At 44.4% G+C, this 19,328-nt stretch overlaps 1 protein-coding gene across 1 annotated transcript; it reads left to right on the top strand.

Moving 5' to 3' along the window:
* Positions 1 to 228: 228 nt before the first annotated feature.
* Positions 229 to 18,475, top strand: MGST3 (microsomal glutathione S-transferase 3). The gene is made up of 6 exons (XM_022563275.3): positions 229 to 358; positions 12,973 to 13,096; positions 14,219 to 14,292; positions 15,139 to 15,196; positions 17,448 to 17,520; positions 18,230 to 18,475. The coding sequence occupies exons 2-6, from the start codon at positions 12,980 to 12,982 to the stop codon at positions 18,364 to 18,366; spliced, it is 459 nt and encodes a 152-aa protein (XP_022418983.1). The 5' UTR covers positions 229 to 358; positions 12,973 to 12,979; the 3' UTR covers positions 18,367 to 18,475.
* Positions 18,476 to 19,328: the final 853 nt, after the last annotated feature.

Genomic DNA, 19,328 nt, shown 5'->3' with positions numbered 1-19,328 from the left:
GTGCTACCGTGCTGCAAACTCAACCCGAGAAGTATGAACTGGCTGGGACAGTTTAGGAAGGCCGCCACGAGGGCCTTTGCAGAAAGGAACAGATAAATGCATTTGGGAGTAGGAGGGGTAAATCTGTGGACCACGGTGAGGAGGAAGAAAATGCAGTCTCTGCCTCAAGACGAGCGGCCCAGAAGTGATACTCAGCTCTGACACCCAGAGGCCCGCCTTCAGGGCGTGGCCTCGCGCTGCCCCGGGAGAGGGCGGGGACTACTCCGGGCCACGCCCCACTCTGCAGGAGGCCAAGGGTGCCGCACCTACAGTTCCGCTGCGCACTGCGTTCTGCACCAGCCGAGCGAAGGTGATCCTGGTGAGTCCCCGCACCTGCGGGCAGCGAGGAGCGTGGGCCTCGGAGGCATTTCAGCTCCTGCGCTGGGCACCGCCCATATCTCGGCCATCCCAAGCTGAATAGGGACTCGCTCTCTCTCTCTCCCTTCTTGTCTGTAGATTTCTTTCTACCTTCCCATCCCCTTTGCCCTCCATCCTTCCCATGATGTAGTGGGTTTGGAGCGTCTAAGCTAGGCCGGCCACGCTATCTAAAACTCAGGGAAATTCTCAAGGTCAACCCTTCCTCAGTTACTTCCTTTTCTCTCCTCCGCTCCCTGGGCTGTGCGGACGCCGGGCTCCTTCTTTCTGCCTCCCAGAACCCACCTGACCTTGCCAACTGCATCTCTGATGCACAGGAGGGGCGGGCAGGGCACTGCAGGGGCAGCTGGCAGTGCAGGCCTGATCGGTAACACAGGTTTTTAAAGTGGCCTGAGAGCGCTGCGCCAGCTGCGGATGTGCATGTGTTGCTAGGGACATTCCGGGAGGGCCTCCCAGGGAATTGTGTTTGTTTTCCTCCGGTTTCATAGAAACGTTTGTCGTATGTTTGAATTGGAACCTACGAGTGGGTCATTTCCTACCGCTGCCTTAGAGCAGGAGAGGAGGCGGAGTCTTCTTTTAGGTTGATTTCAGAGAATTTCCCTCATCTGGTGTTGCTGCAGGGAGCGCTAGGGCCACAGCGGTGGGGCAGCTGCGGGGCGGTGGAAGGGGCTGGAGGCTGGTTGGTAAGTCATTCTCCGAAGTTCTGGCTTCTGCTGTCACTTTCCTTGGGAGTCACGAGTTTACCGCTACATTGTAGCTTAGGGGACAAGTGAGTGTGGAAAGGGAGGTAAAAGGATAGCAGAGACAGGAGGGTGGGTAGGAAAAGAACTACGGGCTTGCGGCTTTAATCCGCTAACTGGAGAAAGGGAGATCTGGAGGGAAGGACAGTTACTGCTCTGCAGATATATGGCTCTTTGCAGGTGCTGTAGACCTGGGCGTGGTCATGTGGAATTGCCGCAGATCTTCGATTCCTCTGTCGGTGGAAGCAAGGGCATCTCTTGGGAGATCTGTAGATCGCTGGGAGCCTACAGTTTCTGGGAAGCACCCAAGGTTATTGGTCAAAATTATAGACTATGTTTAGGTCAACGAATTCAGTGTTGAGAGCATAGTATCTGAGTCAAGGGATCAAGAACGTTTATTCTCACGGGAGTTAAATTTAACAGAGTTAAATAAGTTTACATCTAAAACCCAAACAAATACTTTCAGCTGGGGAAGACGTTCTGTAAAGCTTCCCTCCTGACAATGTTACAGAAATAGAAAACTTTGTCAAGTGAATCCCCCCGCAAATGATGTTACTACATATAAAACAGAGGTACTGTGTAGAGGTACTGTGCCCAGTCATAGAAACGGCACTGCAGGGGCCTCCTTAGATTAAGGAGCAAAACTGGAGAAGGGCAGCCTTCCCCCTTATTTAGACTTAATCCTGCCAGTTTAGAGTTCTGCAGAGACACAATCCATGAAGGGGAGCCTCTTAACCTGGAGGATAGCAAAGACACTGAACCTATGTGGAGAAATCTGGAATGAAGTGAATGACAAATCAATGTGTCAAAGAGTAATTTAGTGCCTACTGCACAGCTAGCAATATTTAAATATATTCTTCCCTATATTTCTATTTAAATATTCTGAATCTGTATTCAGATCACCCTTGCCAACCACAATTGACCATGAACCATTTAGCATTTTTTAAAGCAATATGTGTTTAAAAGAATATACTGCTACAACCAGTTTTTACAACTGGTTTCATTAATACTACTTATGAGTATACCATCCTTCTGAAAAAGAAGAATTCAGCAGTTACCAGGTAGTTTACTGCTATGTAAAATAGAATTTTTGCATTTCCCTCGCTATCTCTTACACTGTCTATGTGCCTATCTTCCTATGGGGAAGTTGTACTACCTTCCAAATACATTTGCAAATACCTTTAAGGAGTTCAGCATTTAGAATCAACCGTCCCATGTTACGCTAAGAGTTCCTTCTAGAGTCGACCCATTTATTAACTGGAACATGTGTTCTAATATTTTGGTGACTTAGTTCACTCTTTTTTATTTAATAGTGTTATTTTATTTCTCCAGCCTAAGAAATGTGAATGATTGTGACACAACTTCATTCTAAGTACAGACAGGCCTGAAGAGTTAGACCCCTGTTTCAGGCAGGAGCCTGCAGCCTGTGCGGTTCCTTCATTCAGAATGGCTGGTAGCCTGCTGGGGACTTGTTCAGCAACTGCTAAGAATTCACTGCATACAGTCCACCCACATTTCTTGTGATGGAAAATCCAAATGGTGTCCATGTGGCTCATTAGAGATTTTTCTTTTCCTCTTTGGGAAGTCAGGGCTTAGTTTCACTCTGCCCCTCAGTTCATATATAATGCCAGTTAAGGGACAGGTTGTATGGAAATCGTGATGTAAAAATGAAGTGCCAATTTCTGTGTTGCTTTGCCCTTTGCAAACCCGAATGCCCGAAAGTTTGGAGGATTTTTTTCCCCTGTAATCTCTCCTCCTGTCATACTGCAGTGCTGACACTCATTAAAAAGAAAAAAAAAAAAAAGTTCCTTTTTGGACCTTTTCCAAGTTTTTTTCTTCTTCCAATTAGAAAGCTCTCAGGCTTTAATCAGTCACAGACTTGGAGTTAATTCTTAGCTTTCTGTTCTCGTTAATATATTTTATGCTCAGGAGAGGGTCCGGAGAGATAGAAAAGTTTCAAAAGAGGTCAAGTGTGGTCAAACTTGCTCCCCAACCTCATTGAGAGACAATACAGCCAAGGTTTGAGAGCATAACTGTGGAGCCAGACTGCCTGGCTGTGTGTGAATCCAGGCTTTCTCTGTTATAGCTGCGTGTCCCTGATGTTCAGTTTCTTCATCTGTAAAATGGAGTAATAATATATCATAGGGACGCTGTGAGGGTTTAAATGAGTTAATATTGATGAACTACTTAGTGTTTGACACATATTAAGTAATATATGTGCTAATAATGTGTTATTAATAATCATTGATTTCTCCTACCACTCTTCCTCTAGGTTATATCACTACCCTTCAGCCAACACTGGTTTCCTTTTCATCCTTATGCAAGTAAACCCCTTTCCTGTCTCCGTGCCTGTGTACTTGCTGTTTTCTCTACCTGTGTGCTCACTCTTACATCACTGTTACATCCTTCAGAGCCCTTAGCTCAATCTGTTACTTTCCTGTTTCATGATCCTCCTAAGTTGTCTCCCTCCATTTGACTCTGTATTCTGGAAGGTCAGGACCTTCTTTCTCAGCCTTGTTCACTATTGTAGCCCTGCACTGCACGTGGTACCCAGCATTCAGTAGGGGATACATCAGGAAAGGAATCATTCTAAGGCACTACTGAGGAAGGTGGTAGATGTGGACTTAAAGTGAGCATTCCATTTAGGTGAAACACTTTGTCCTGCATTGACTTTGTCAGATCTGCTCCCTCGAATGCATTGTTACAAGATTTTTATTTTCTTCTGCATCCCATAACTTCTCCCCATTCTCTTCCCTGTCCTCTGAGATTGGTGCCTTCAGACTATGGGAAATGTCCTGCATCCTGTCCCTGGGATCACACCTCCCTGGAGGCTGGGCTCCAGATGCTCCAGCGTGGCTCAAGGCTTTTAGGTCAGCACATCAAGGAACTCTCGCCCATAGGGCCTTTTGGGTCAAGAGTCTGTTTGGGAAAGTTTGTCATTCTACAAACAGGGGAACCTAGGATTTGTTCTGTCTTACAATCTACTATTCTTAGATTCCTGAAGAGCTGAATTACCAGTTTTTCCCAGGGGAGACTCAGTTAAGCATATGTGTCTAGTGCCTTTTTGCACAGAAGTCAGACTCCAGAGAAGAAAAGAGCAGGTAATTTGCTTATTTGGCCTTAACAAAGTTTATTTGTGTCAGTGCAGGCTCATCCCACGTAACCAGGAAACATTCACTTGGACTTGAGCATCAAGCTGGTCCTTCCTTCCCCCCTCCCGCTCTCAGCCAGTGCAGTAATGTAGTTGTCCTCAGCACTGACCGTTCACGAGAGTGTTGGAATTAAAATGACATGTGGAACTGGAATATTTTATATTCCAAGCTGTGGCCACTTAACTATAAAATTGAATATATTTGAATTTATAGGACATTTATCTCTTAAGAAGACAGATCTTCCATCCCTCTAACTTGTAGTGTGCTTCCACTTTCCAGGTGTTCTGCCAGCAACACTGATGAGGAATTAAAGAATATGAGAAACCGGGAAAGACCCACTTTATTACCTGCCTCTGCTGTTTGCCTCACTTGAGTTAATATTCAAGGCTGGACAAATAATGGCCTGCCTATTCAACTAACTTTTCATTTTTAGCCCTTGGAGTGGTATTTACTGAATATGCAAAACAATTGTGGGGAATAGTTATTTTTCTTCACATGGTTATTATTCCTTCTCTCAACTGTCCATGTACTCTTCTTTTTAATTTTTTTAAATAAATTTATTTTTGACTGCATTGGGTCTTCGTTGCTGTGTGCAGGCTTTCTCTAGTTGCGGTGAGCAGGGGCTACTCTTCGTTGTGGTGCGTGGTCTTCTCGTTGCGGTGGCTTCTCTTGTTGCGGGGCACGGGCTCCAGGTGCATGGGCCTCGGTAGTTGTGGCTCGTGGGCTCTAGAGCGCAGGCTCAGTAGTTGTGGCTCACAGGCTCTAGAGCGCAGGCTCAGTAGTTGTGGCGCACGAGCTTAGTTGCCCTGCGGCATGTGGGATCTTCCCGGACCAGGGCTCGAACCCATGTCCCCTGCATTGGCAGTGCCACCAGGGTAGCCCCCGTGTACTCTTTTTAAAATCTCACTGCCATTTGAGACTTTGACACTCAAACAGATTTTATCATCTGTGTACTGTAGAAGTGACCAGACTGGCGTTCTGAAAATGTAGGATGGACCCAAAGAAATTCTGTGACTCTCCTTTTTTTCTCTCCCATCATGGAAACAGGGAATTACTTTTGTGCTGCTTGCCTCTAGGATCTCAAGTTTCTCCATTTAGCTGTTTTTTTTTTTTTTACATCTTTATTAGAGTATAATTGCTTTACAATGGTGCGTTAGTTTCTGCTTTATAACAAAGTGAATCAGTTATACATACAATGTTCCCATCTCTCTTCCATTTAGCTTTATATGGGCTCAGCTGCCTTGCCTAGAAATAATTTTGAGGACTATTCCTTTGTAGATACATTTGGAGGCAGAAACGAGGCTGGACAGCTACCTCATTAAAAGAGTACAGGCTGAGTAGACCCCTAGCACAACCTCAGAGTTTTTGGAACCACCTCTCAGCGTTGGGGACTCATGGTGGTCCATTTGATGTGATCAGATGAAGCCCTTTAAGTTACCATCCTTGTATTATTCTCATGAAAATGCCATGTAAAATAAAGGACCGGGGCTTCCCTGGTGGCAAAGTGGTTAAGAATCCGCCTGCCAATGCAGGGGACACGGGTTCGAGCCCTGTCTGGGAAGATCCCACATGCCCTGGAGACACTAAGCCTGTGCACCACAACTACTGAGCCTGCGCTCTAGAGCCCACGAGCTACAACTACTGAGCCCACGTGGCACAACTACTGAAGCCTGCACATCTAGAGCCCGTGCTCTGTAACAGGAGAAGCCACTGCAATGAGAAGCCTGCGCACTGCAAGGGAGAGTAGCACCCGCTCGCTGCAACTAGAGAAAGCCTCACGCAGCAATGAAGACCCAACACAGTCAAAAATAAATAAATAAAATAGCTAAATTTTAAAAATAAAGGACCATATATAAGGAAGATTGGATTAATAATACAGCAGCCAAATAAGTATTTTAATGAAACATTGGGGAATGGCTCCAAGTCAGTCTATAAGTGCTTTAGCATTGTCCCATTCCTGATGCATTAAAAAAAAAAAAAAAAAAAGACTGCTGAGAAATTGCAGTACAGTTGGAGGGGAGCAATCTTGCAAATGGAAGTAAGGGTTACCATTGTCCACACTGGTTTTTATTTGTTTGAGGGCAAAGAGAGAGCTGAAAGTTGAAATCCTCTCTCCCTTAAGACATTTGATAGATTTTCATTTAGGAGAAGATAATTTGTAACTTCATGGCTCAGAAGTCATAAATTATTTGAGGCCAGTGCCCAAATGATAAAGCCTTCCTTTTGCTCCATTTGTGCAGTGTTGATTGTGCCCTGGGGAATTTCTGTTGGCAGCTAAGATGGAGTGGAGTAAATAAGTGAAGGAGAGCTTTACCCCGGGAGTATTCCGTTGAATGTAGTTCAGGAAGTTCTCTGAGTAACCCTTTTGTAACTGAAGGAACCCCTGCCCCAGTGAGATAAGGCAAGTGGTGGCAGAAGCAGGAATTGGAGGAAAAGTTGAGCGAAGTATAAGCGCTGGAGTAGTTATGCTTCCAGGTGAATCTGTCAGTCACATTCCTGTGAGAGAGTACCTTAGCCAAATATCATAATGAAACTTCATGTTGCTAACTCAGGCACTGGAATAGAGCATACCTTCTAGGGGTGAGACCAACACTGACTCATTTGAAGTCCAAGCTTGATCACTCCTAAAGTAAGACTTTACAATGGTGCCTTGTAGCTTTTTAAAAATCCACTGGGGGGCTTCCCTGGTGGCACAGTGGTTGAGAGTCCACCTGCCGATGCAGGGGACACGGGTTCGTGCTCCGGTCCGGGAAGATCCCACATGCCGCGGAGCGGCTGGACCCGTGAGCCATGGCCACTGAGCCTGCGCATCCGGAGCCTGTGCTCCGCAGCGGGAGAGGCCACAGCAGTGAGAGGCCCGCGTACCGCAAAACAAACAAACAAAACATTCCCAAAAGGATCTCTATCATTAAATAAGTGACACGAATTTTCTAAACACAAAGAAAAACTAATTCCTTTTAAACCTTCGACTTAATGTTCTCTCAACTGAACTATTTTGACCCAAGCCTGCCAGGAAACAGTTAACTAGGAACATACACCTCTGTAGTTACTAATAAGTGAAGACAGAACAGAAACACTTCTGTCCTATCTCTGCCTCTCCCCAACCCTTTTAGTTTCATTTTTTTGGGGGGTTGGGGGGATTTGTACTCAGTTTCTGATCGTTGGTATGAAGGAAAAATCTGGAATTGGGTATTTGTTTACTTATTTGCCTGCTTCCCCCAGTAAAGCATGAGCTTCCTGAGGGCAGGGACCAAAGTCTGGCTTGTTCACCTCATCCCCAGCATTGGCCCACTGAGTAGCACATAGTAGGCACTCAATAAACTTGAACAAGTAAATGAATGGATGCTCAGCCCCATGCGGGGATAAGCATGTCTGGCTACAGGGAGGGTCTGCATGACTGCAGTTTGCTGATTTCCATAGTCTGTACTAGAAGCCTGCTTCCTTCTGAATACTCCTGCCCATCAGATAATAGATTATAACATGGCTGGCTATTAAGAGTTCAAAAAGGAGGGGAATATATGTAGTTCTGAGCTTTGTTTGCTATTTTAAAATGATAATTCTAAATTCTAAATTCTTAAATGTATCTCATCATCATGTATTCGAACATCCGCTTTTATCACTGAATCAGGGCAGAGACAGTTAACAGAACATTAGCACACATAGTATAACCTGATATATAACATTTATTGAGTACTTACTATGTGACAGGCATCCTGATGGGTGTTTAGAGACAGTGTCCCCATTTAATCTTTACAACAACTATATGGTGTGGGGTAGGTGTCGTGATTATCTCCAATTAACAAGTGAGGAAACCAAGGATGCTTGAAAGACATTGAGTAATTTTCCCGAGGACACACAGCTAGGAATATGAGATCCAGGCTCTAAACCCAGACAATGTGATTCCAAAACTGCCCCCTTACCTGCAAGGCTGTCTCTATACTGCACATAGTGGATAAGTGACAGGATTCAAGCTAAAAATCAGGTCCGATTCTTTGGTTCCTTTGTAACATACTGTCTATCCCTCCTGTCTCCTCAATTACTAATTATTGTCAGGCCATTTTTTTACATAACTTTTCTGGTATATATTTGCTCATTTTGCACATTATAGAAAGGTACAAAGGAAAATCTATAATTCAGCCATCTGGAAATAGCTATGCTTATGATTTTGATATTCTTTAATTTTTTTCTATTGAGAAAACTAGATATACTTTTTGTTTTCTTTTTTTAATTTAACATGCTGTATATTAAGTCTGTTTCACCATCCTTAATGTTTCACCATTTTTAATGGTTATATACTATTCTGTTTTACAGATTTATTATTTATTTAATTAGTCCTCTTTGTTTGGACATCTATACCATTTCTGTTTTTGCTGTTATAAATAGTGCTGAAGTGAATGTCTTTGAACCAAATCTGTTTGCCTTTCTGATTATTACCCCAGGATAGATTCCCAGTAGAATTAATGAGCAAAAGGTTATGAACAATGTAAAGCATGTTGCCTGCCGCCAGGCTGTCCTCCAGATGGTTCTGTTTTACACTTCTCCCAGCAGTGTGTAATACTACCAAGTAACTAAATAAATTTTTATTTGTACAAATCATAAATTTTAATCTTTACAGCTGGTGTGCAACTAACCTCGGAAACTGCATGATAATTAACAAGTGCTATTATACAACCAAGTGAGTTACAAAGTAATCTATACCAGTCATGAAAGTTCAGCTCCAAAAGGACCACTGGACTGCATGCTGTGTATCTATCACCATGTAAAAGGCAAACTCTAGGGCAGAATTCCCACCCCCAAGAACCTTATCTTGTCGGGTGGATATAGGGGTTGCCAGTGACACAGAGCAGGTATGTAATCAACAAACTATAGTGTGCAGTCCGAATGCGTGCTCATGTCAGAAGGAGGTTGTGTTGCACGTATCAGCTTCTCAAGCCTGTGCTCTGGGAGCTATCGGCTAGCTGCGGGACCGGCCCAACCTCGGGCGTGGCTGGAGCTGCCTGGAACGTGGCTGCTGTGAGCCGAGGTGCCTCCCCTTTCGCCAGTGTACGCACCCGCACCCACGACGGGGCGGGAGCGTGCATCTCTTTGCCCTCAGAAAATAAGAATTCAGCAAATGACAAAGTTTTTTTTGAACCCTAAGTGAATTAAACTGATTCTTTCCTTAAAGGACAAGACTTAAGCATTTTGCAGTCCCTACTGGATTTATGTTTTCAGCAGCTGTAGCGACAGAGCTTTTCTCTGTGTTCTGATCTCCTCTTTCTCCAGGAATTCATACATCCAGTTGCTTCCATTGTTTCAGTAGAGGCTTTGAGAGGGAAAAAGGAAACTGACATGGGTTAGGCACACACTTTATGCCAGGCACTGTGCAGAGCAGAGGAGGCATTCTGAAAGGTACCTGGACTTACAGCTTGCTTCATTTATTCCACAGCTTTCTATAAGCACACACTCTGTGCTTGGCACGGGGGATGCTGGACACACACGGTCCCTCCCTCACGGGAGCTTAGTGTCTGATGCAATTGGCTGCTCTTTCTGTTCTAGCCCTGATCACACCAGCTGGGAAGTGCTGGCTACAATGGCCTGTGAAGCAGGGCTCCTCACGTGGTGAAAGTGCAAGGAGGTGTGTGTGGCGGGGAGCGCTGAACAGGCTTGGCTCCGGCACCTATGCAGGTGTGTCCAGGGCTCATGCAGGGAGCGCCTTGGGGAGGGCCGCCTGTCTCCTCCCGCCCCTAGTACGCTTACTGTTTCCTGACCGATTATACTGTCCTTTGCACACTACCCACTTTAGCATCGGACTCTGGGTCTCCCCTACTGTAAATTCTCTGTCCTTCAAAGGTCTTGTTCCTGGCTCTGCTTGCCCTCACCTAGATTCTTTTCCCCTCAGTGCCTATCACCATAGCAAAGTGTCAAGAGAGTCACTTTCACTAGGGTGTGACTGCCTAAGAGTGTAACCTCCCAGGTTGCATTTATACTTTGGAAGAGGAGGTCAGTAGTAAACATTAATTTCTAATTGCAGGTTTTTGAGCGGTTGCCTTTCTGAGTGTTCATTGCCTGCAACAGAAACATCTACTCAAAAGATACTTCTCTGTCCTGCCACCTAGCTTCTCCTACCCAAATCCTTACAGGCCAGAAAAACAGAGGCCAGTGACCGAGCCACCGAATTCTAATGTTTTGCCTGGGCTAGCTGGAGTATTTGGGGAAGAATTCTAAAACCTGCTCTGGTCTTAGCTCTGCCCTCATCTCTCTACCTGAGCCTCCATTTCTTTTTCTGTAAAATGGAGCTTATGGGATTTGGGGGGAGATGAAAAATGAGCTGAAAAGTCTGCACCAACACAAGGTGACCCCAGGCTGCGTGAGAGCCTAGCCTCCTGTCTAAAGGTGAGGTCTGAACAGACTTTCAACTTGCACACTTTGACCTAAACCGGATATGCTTAATTGTATCGTTCTTAAACAGGCGGCTTTTGACAAAGTTAGAGATAGCTCCATTTTCAGTGGCCTGTTTGGCCCAGATGGGTTGAACTCCAGGGATATCAGGTATTCATATTTATTTATTTTCAAAGAGGTGTTCAGTATTCACCCCATATTTTTGATTTAATAACTACTACCAAAGCTTCCTCCCCAAGCTGATTTTCTAAACTCTGGAAAGGACTAATTCTAAAAGAGAATGAGGGCAGGGAAGCTTGGGAGGCAGCCAAAGACTCCTTGCTCTCCGCAGCCACACAAGATGGCCCAGGAGAGGCTGACCTGGAGGTGATTCCCATGCTGAGTCCTGGGGATGGCCCTTTCCAGTGTGTGCGTCCCCTGTCCCGGAGGAGGGGATGCTGGGTGCCCCTCCACAAGCAGCTCCAGGTAAAGAAAGAATATAGCAGGGGAAACTAACGGGAATTATTGTGAAACATGGTTGGGGATGGGCAGGTTTTAGGATTTTGGTTCCAAATGTTATTTTGCAGACCTAAGGGAAGCTTACTTTTAAAGAACTGACCTGTTTGCTGGCCCCAAATTCCACACTGAGAAAGATTCTGTGATCCCAATGTCAGTTCAGCTCTAAATCATCAAGTGGGATTGAAAGGGGACATTGGAACTGAATTGGAACCTAAATTTGAATCCCAAATCGGATACTTTCTCTTTTAGACCTTGGGAATATTACTTAACCTCTGGGTGCTCTTTGGAAAATAGGGATATTAGCATCTTGTTGGGTTGTTTGTGAGGATGGCTAAAACATTTTGGAGCAGGGTAACCTTCCCAGGCTTTCAGGAGAGATTGCAGCCAAACAGTTTTCAGGGGTGGAAATTTTTTTTCCTTTGGCCACGCCATGTGGCATGTGGGATCTTAGTTCCCTGACCAGGGATCGAACCTGTGTCCCCTGCAGTGGGATCGCGGAGTCCTAACTACTGGACCACCAGGGAATTCCTAGGGATGGAAATTTTAAACTGAAGACAGAATACACACAGGAGCTGTTGGCCTGTGGCAGCCATGCACGTGATGGGACAGCAGCTAAGGATCTCTGGAAGCATTGTAGCTATTTCTCTGTGTCCTGCTGTGCTCTGACCCTTCAGACATCTGGTGATCAATGCTCAGAGAGACTGGAGGGCAGCACTAACTTACTCTGAATTTATTAGGGCTTCTTCCCACCCAGCAGGTTTTCCTTTCCTTGATCTCCAGTCTGTTTCTTTCCTTCTTTGTTCTTTCCTGCTGGAGCAGGACAAGAGCTAAAAGAGCTGAAATTGCTGAACACTGAAAAATGCTGAGATGAGCTTTTTCTCCAAACATTTCATATGAAATTTTTCAAACATGCAGAAAAGTTGGAAGAATTGTATAGTGAACATCCATATAGCTACCACCCAGGTTCTAGCATTAATATTTTGCTATATTAGCTTGCACCATCATTTTTTGATGCATTTCAAAATAAGCTGCATTGCAGACACTAGAACACATCATGGGGTTAGTTTTGAAGTGTTAATTTGATGAAGAATCTGGGTTCTCCAAGAGCTGCCCAGAGCCTTGCTCTGGCTTTCAAAGAACTATAACTGATCCCTTCCCTACCAGTGTGATATTTCTGCTGCTGTACCAGCACGTGCCTCAGGATCCAAGGGAGGCCCTAGGGTTCCTGCCCTGAGTGTCCCCGATGCCAACAGACATACAAGCGAAAAACTTGGAATCACTATGTACTTACTGACTATATTCTGTTTCTCTCTTTCTCTTTCTTTCTTTCTCTGTTTCTCTGTCTCTGTCTCTGTCTCTCTCTCTCTCTCTCTCTCTCTGTAACTTAGTATATCTTTTAGCATTTTGCCTTGCTAAATATTTTTTTAAATTGCGGTTTTTAGTGGCCAGACCATCCAATAGCAATGGCTACTGCAGTGGTTTAGATAAATCTCATACATGCGATGTTGATCAAAAGAACTCGGGCGCAAAAGAGAATATACAATGTGATCGTGAACTTTTCTGTGTGTATATTGCAGACTTGAATCATTTTTTAATTCTGTTGGGTGGTATACAGTAATATCGGTATACAGTAATATCTCTACCTCTTAGAACCACCAGATCGCTCACGCCTCTTTTTGATCTGTAGGGATATGTTTGCTGGTAACAAAACGTCCCACTCTTGAGGCCTCCTGCAGCTTGGAGCCCACAGTGCCAGGTGGCGGTCTAATGTGTTCTTTCTCCCGCAGAGTCAGGATGGCCGTCCTCTCTAAGGAATATGGTTTCGTGATTCTAACTGGTGCTGCCAGCTTCCTAATGGTAACTCATCTAGCCATCAACGTTTCCAAGGCCCGCAAGAAGTACAAAGTGGAGGTGAGTGGGAACACAGCGGTGCCTCTGTGGGTTCGTCGCGGCAAGAACTTGTTTTCAGTTGTGGAGGGAAAGGTGAGGTGCTAGTGGTCAGCGGTGGCAGTTTCCGGCCTGTTCCTGTTAGAAATTCTGCCCCTGTCTGGCAGGAGGAAGCCAAGAAATATGGGGCCCTTCTGGAGAGTCATTTCCATCTTGTTTTACTTTTGTCTCTTCTGTAAAAAGACCAGGTATGCTTTTGGCTGGAGCTCTTTGCTAGGAAGACAGCTATTTTCTAAAGGGGGTTAAATAGGAAATTCCCGGGCTGTCCAGTGGTTAGGACTCTGTGTTTTCACTGCCAAGGGCCCAGGTTCGATCCCTGTTTAGGGAACTAAGATCCCACAAGCTGCACAGTGAGGCCAAAAAAAAAAAAACGGGGGTTGGAGTTAAATAGCAGTTGTTTCCTGGTATGCCACTTTAAAATGATGTCTTCTGGTGATTTTCCTGTTTCCCAAGTAGAAACGAAGCACATGGTGCTGAGTTAGCCTGTGTTTGGACATCAGACATAGGGAGGAGGTCTATTGAATGCTTCCTTTAGCTCTAGCTGATCTAGAAGGGATAATTACTGAAGCTGTCCCTGGTGAGCAATTTAAAATGTCTACTTCTTTTGAGCAATTTCTAATTAGAGCTCCTTTTAAAGTTTTCATGTCTAGTTTATTATTTTGATGGACACATTAAAACTCTCACACACTCAGTTTCTGTTCCCCCATTAAGGGGAACCTTAAAAAGATGTGGTATTTGCTGACTCTTGGGAAGGAGCTATTTCCCAATGGCATCCTTGTAATCCATCCCAAAGCCACCAGTGGTGGCATAACGTCAACAGAAACCCTGAATTTGGCACAAGCTGCCTCTATCCCTTGAATGGCACAGACATATATTCTCGTCACTGGATATTAATAGACACAGATTGAATCTGCCTCTGAGAATGAGACCTCTGTCACCACATGCATGTAAGCAGAAACTGAATGATCATCTTACCAAGGTTATGGCAGAAGATGCTTTGGGATACATTATCTTTAAGGTTGATTTTAACTCTCAACACTGAATGCTACACTTGACCATTTGATCACACACACTTTGTTTTAACAGTATCCTACAATGTATAGCAATGACCCTGAAAACGGACACCTCTTCAACTGCATTCAGCGGGCCCACCAGAACACGTGAGTGCTGGCCCTGCCCGGCCCCCGAGACATCTGCAGAGCGGGTGTTTTCTGTACAACACCTCAACCCTTGGTACTCTGTTTGCTGAGTAATAGCAACGATGATGATCATGAATACTCATTAAAAGTATCATTAAAAATGTATAAGTGAACAGATTAAATATTAAGCAAAGTTAAGAGTTGTTAGGATGGTGGGATTCTAGATAACCTTTTCTTTTTTTCTTCCATTTCTTTTAATTGAAGTAAAATTGATTTACAATGTTGTTAATTTCTGCTGTACAGCCAAATGATTCAGTTATAAATATATATATTCTTTTTTGATATTCTTTTCCATTATAGTTTATTACAGGATACTGAATATAGTTCCCTGTGCTATACAGTAGGACCTTGTTGTTTATCCATTCTATATATAATAGCTTACATCTGCTAAACCCAAACTCCCACTTCATCCCTCCCCCAATGCCCTTTTCAAATATGAATTTAATGCTGCATTACTCTTCTGCGGTATTTGCAGCACGTTCACTCTAAACTGATACTGAATCTCTCAGCCTAGGGGGTGAGAGGCTTTGAGCTCTGCAAGGAAATCTACTCTAATTCGCCCCATCAGTTTGTTAGATTTGAGGTCTTTGACTCACTGTGTTCTGAGTTACCTCTAATCTAATCCCAAGCAGAGCAAAAGAAGGTGGATCTTAGTGGTCAGGCCTTCTGCCTCTGGTCAATGTTTATTTTTATTCTCAAGTTTCTAACTTGGCAAGTAAGAATGTAAAGGGTTCTTAGTTTTACGTAGACATACTTATATAGAGCACTTAAAAGGAAAAAAAAAACTTTTTTTTTTATCTATTCCAGGTTGGAAGTGTACCCTCCCTTCTTATTTTTTCTAGCTGTCGGAGGTGTTTACCACCCAGTAAGTTTTTCCCGGGAGGGGGTTCATCTAATTAGATTGAATAGATTTAATTCACTGAGCCATTCAGGAGGGAAGAGGAAATGAAAATTTAATGAACATCTTCAATGTCTAGGCACCATGTATTTAAAAGAATTTCAGTTACTTCTTACAAAGTTCCTTAAAGTAGGTAGCATTTTTCCCGTTTTTTACAGATAAGGAGAAACCTCTTGGATACTATGTAACTTTCTCAAGATCAAATAGCTACAGAGTAGATGAATCAGAATTTGATCCCAGGTCTCTCTGATCCTAGGAGGTTCATGTCCGTTGAGTTTTCCTTTGCCACATTATTCATGCAACGAACATTTCCTGGACACCAGAAGTTACTGCAGTGAACAAAACAGGCAAAGACTCCTGGTTTCGTGGAGCTGACTATTAGTTGGGGGTCGCAGACAAAAAGCAATTCAAGGACATCGCGTAGCATGTTAGAAGGTGATGAGCCCCACAGAGGAAGCAAAAGCAGGGATGGTGGAAAGGGAGTGCCTGGGGACTGGGGGGAACAGTGCTGAGTGGGGCAGTCAGGAGGAGCGCCTTGTTGCGAAGGTGACACTTAAGCAGTAGGTGAGGGAGCAGGTGCTGCAGATGTCTCCAGACACCTCCAGGCAGGAGACGAGCAAGGGCGAGGCCCTGGGGCAGGAGCCTGGCCAGTCTGTGTGGTGCACAGTGAGTAGGGCGGCTTCAGTGGTGAGCAGGAGGTGAGGGCTGGAGGTGAGGGTGGACCTCGGGGCCTTGTGGGCCGCTAAGGCCCTTGTGAGCCTTAGGTTTGGTCTGCACTACACCTTATCTAAATAAAGCAAGTTTATCTGAGCCTGATTAGTTGCCACTGGGGTCTTGCCTTACACATAAAGTGTTTCCTTTTCAGGGCCCAGATTTCCCCTCCACTGAGTTCAGACCAGAGTGCTGGCACCTCACATTTCTGGTTCTGAGACTTTCATAAGCCTCTGGTCTGTACCTGAATGGCCTTGTGCTTTTGTTGTCAGCTGCCAGAATGGCACATCTATAGTTCATGACCTCGAAGTCTTGTATTTGTTTCAAAGAAAAGTCTGCTACTCTCTTAGAGAGGATATTTCTTTCTTGTGCCTCTAAAGAGCCCCAATCCTAGCAAGTAACTAGGCTAACTGGTCTAAACAGACTAGCTGGTCTCTCTAGGCGTCACCTGACGTCCGCCCCAGCCCCGTTCCTGTCCCACTCCCCTAGATCCTATTCCTTGTGCTTAGTTCTTGGAAATACTCTAAGACTACTCTGAAGACGAGCACCTGATATTGTTCCCGGGTTGATGGTAATTATGCGACTTTAAAGAGAGACTAGGCAGAAACTACAGAGCTTCTAGATAGCGACTTGTGTGCCTGGGGGTTTATTTATAGTTGTTTCATTCTCCTACTGATACTTAACTTCCATTAAATCATCAAAAAAAAACAAATAAAAATCATAAAGTAGGAACCTCACCCCCACTGATGCCACTGCTAAATTGAAAAGACAGTTGGGGACAGTGACGCACAGTGACTCATGTCCGCACACACCCTCTCTCTTCCTCTCCCCTGTCTCCTTTAGACCAAATGGGCTCGTCACCCCAGCAGGGTGTCCAAATGGAAGGATTTCCCATCTTGCATGAGTTTTCACTCTCTCTTCCCAAGGGTGTTGGGAATGGGGAGACTTTCCCTTCCAACACCACATATTCTGGGATTCACAACATGACACACTCCCCCGACTTTTTCTAGTGGAGCCCCATGCCTATGCGTGGGCCGCAGCACAGCCCCTTAGAGCCCTCCCAGGGGAGACCTGGCTGAGACGAAGCAGCACACAGCCGTGGAGTGCACAGTCCATCTCCTGTCCACAGGGCTCCTCCCCTAGTCCTGCCTTTCAGTCGGTTTCCTCTCCTGGCTTACTCTGTGACCCTCAGGCCTGCCTCTCCTTCCCCTGTGCTCTAGCACACTGAGTCCCCTGGGGCAGGCCGGGAGATTCCTCCCATCCCACCTACCTAGGAGAAGGCCAGCAATCACCTCCCAGGTCTCTGAGCAGTTCATAGAAGGATCACAGCGCTTTGATTTTCCTGACTAAAACAACTTCATTCTACCCTAACTTTGGTAGGGAGTATTTTACTATATCCATGAAACTGTTAACTTTTTGTTAAAACATTGTGTAATCAATCCTAGATGTTAATAAAATTCTGCCTGTTTCTTTCATGCAAATAACTAATGGAGGCTTTTTATTTTAGCGTGTAGTTTCTGGCTTGGGCTTGGCCTGGATTGTTGGACGAGTTCTTTATGCTTATGGCTATTACACAGGAGGTAAGGACATGTTGACATCTGTCAAGGAAACAAATTTAAAATCTTATATTACTACATTTTCCTGTTTAGCAGGGCTTTCAGAAAAGGGAAAGTAACTTGATATTTAGGTGAAATATCTGTTATCTTCTTTCTTTTTATTAACCTTTGAATAGTAACAAAGCGCATTCTGCATTTTCAGCGTGTCAATTGCTGTTCTAAGAACTTTGCATATGCTGTTTAGCCTTACAACAATTCTATGACATAGATAATATTATTTTATAGATGAGGAAACTGAGGCTGAGAAAGATTAAGACTCTAGGTCACAGAGCTACTAAGTGTAAACTGGAAAGCCAGGATTCAAACCCAGGCAGTCTGAGCCCAGATCCCCTGCTCCTAATCAGTGCTATAAATGGTGTGCCTGAGAGAAGGGGGAAGAGATCCTTCTGGCTGTCCTTACCTCTTGGCAGAGGGAAAACTCCAAAAGATCCTGGAGCAGAGGTGCTCTAATTATTATCCCTTAATGTGTTTTAAAGTTCAATACTGTTGTGGCACACGACTTTGCATGCAGTATCTGACATACTGACAGCTGAGGCTGAAGAGCTGGTTGACCTCCTAAGACTAGATGGTCTAATGTACAGCTCCAGGTGCCTTGACAGAATGGCTGGTGGATGTTGACAGCATTGTCACTGTGGAACACCCCCAGTAACTTCTGCTCTTTCCTCTTTTTTAGAACCTAGAAAGCGGCAACGGGGAGCCCTGAGCTTCATCGCCCTCATTGGCCTGATGGGCACCACTGTGTGCTCTGCTTTCCAGCATCTTGGTTGGGTTAGAACTGGCTTGAGCAGTGGGTGCAAAAGCTGCCATTAAAGAGTTATAGGGTGTTTTGAACCTCTCATTCATTTTGAGTGACTTTTATTTTCAGTGACTTTTTTTTTTCCCTAAATAAAAACTTACCTGGCATCAGCCTCATACCTAACCCTGACTCTATCACTTATTTCTTTTTGAGTCTTTATCTAAAATATAAGTAGCCTGTTCCTAGTAGATGAGAGAGGGGCCACAGGTATTAAGCACCCCTTCTCACCCTGCCAGAGGATGTTTACTTAATGTGTGAGCTGGAAAAAAGTCTAATTGTGGAAATACGTTCATAGTCAGGCCACAGCAGTGAAAAACTGGGGCTCGAAGAAAGTCTTTTACTGCTAGTTATAAGATTATCTTATCACTTGCTAATACATAGGATAACAATAGGATTTTTTAAAAATCTCAATTGAAGATTGCTTCTAATGCTTAAAAACTGAAATGATAGACTAAATTTAAGGTTATGAAACTTAATAGAGATGAATCTAATTTCCTGCATTTGGATGCAAAGATCTGATTGCATAGGTACAGATAGGGAAGGACACCCTTAGCAACAAAATATGGAAGACTTAAAAGGTTTTAGCTGACTTGGAGAACAATGCGAGTTGGCAGAATGAGATGGCTGTTCCAGAAATGAATGTGGCCCTAAACTACTTGACCGTAATAGTGTCTAGATCTGTGCTTTCCAATACAGCCACTAGCCACATAGGACTATTTACATTTAAATTTATGCTATACTATATAAATAAAACAAACAAAAATATCAGCTCTTTAGTTGCTCTAACCACATTTCAAGTGTTCAGTAGCCTTTGAGGATTAGATAGGATTTGAACCCAGGCCTGACTCTCAAATCCATGCTTTTTCCATTGTACCCCACTACCACTTGGAGGAGCTAAAACATTTAAGGATAGAATGCCCTGGTCAGCAATTGAAGATGGTCAGCTTTGGCCAGGTGACTGCCTGGAGTCCTCAGG

The sequence above is a fragment of the Delphinapterus leucas genome, chromosome 1, assembly GCF_059928025.1.
Source record: "Delphinapterus leucas isolate spDelLeu-1000000601 "Yukka" chromosome 1, BTC_Dleu_Yukka2, whole genome shotgun sequence".
In the NCBI taxonomy this organism is placed as follows: Eukaryota; Metazoa; Chordata; class Mammalia; order Artiodactyla; family Monodontidae; genus Delphinapterus; species Delphinapterus leucas.
This window is presented reverse-complemented; position numbering and strand designations above follow the sequence as displayed.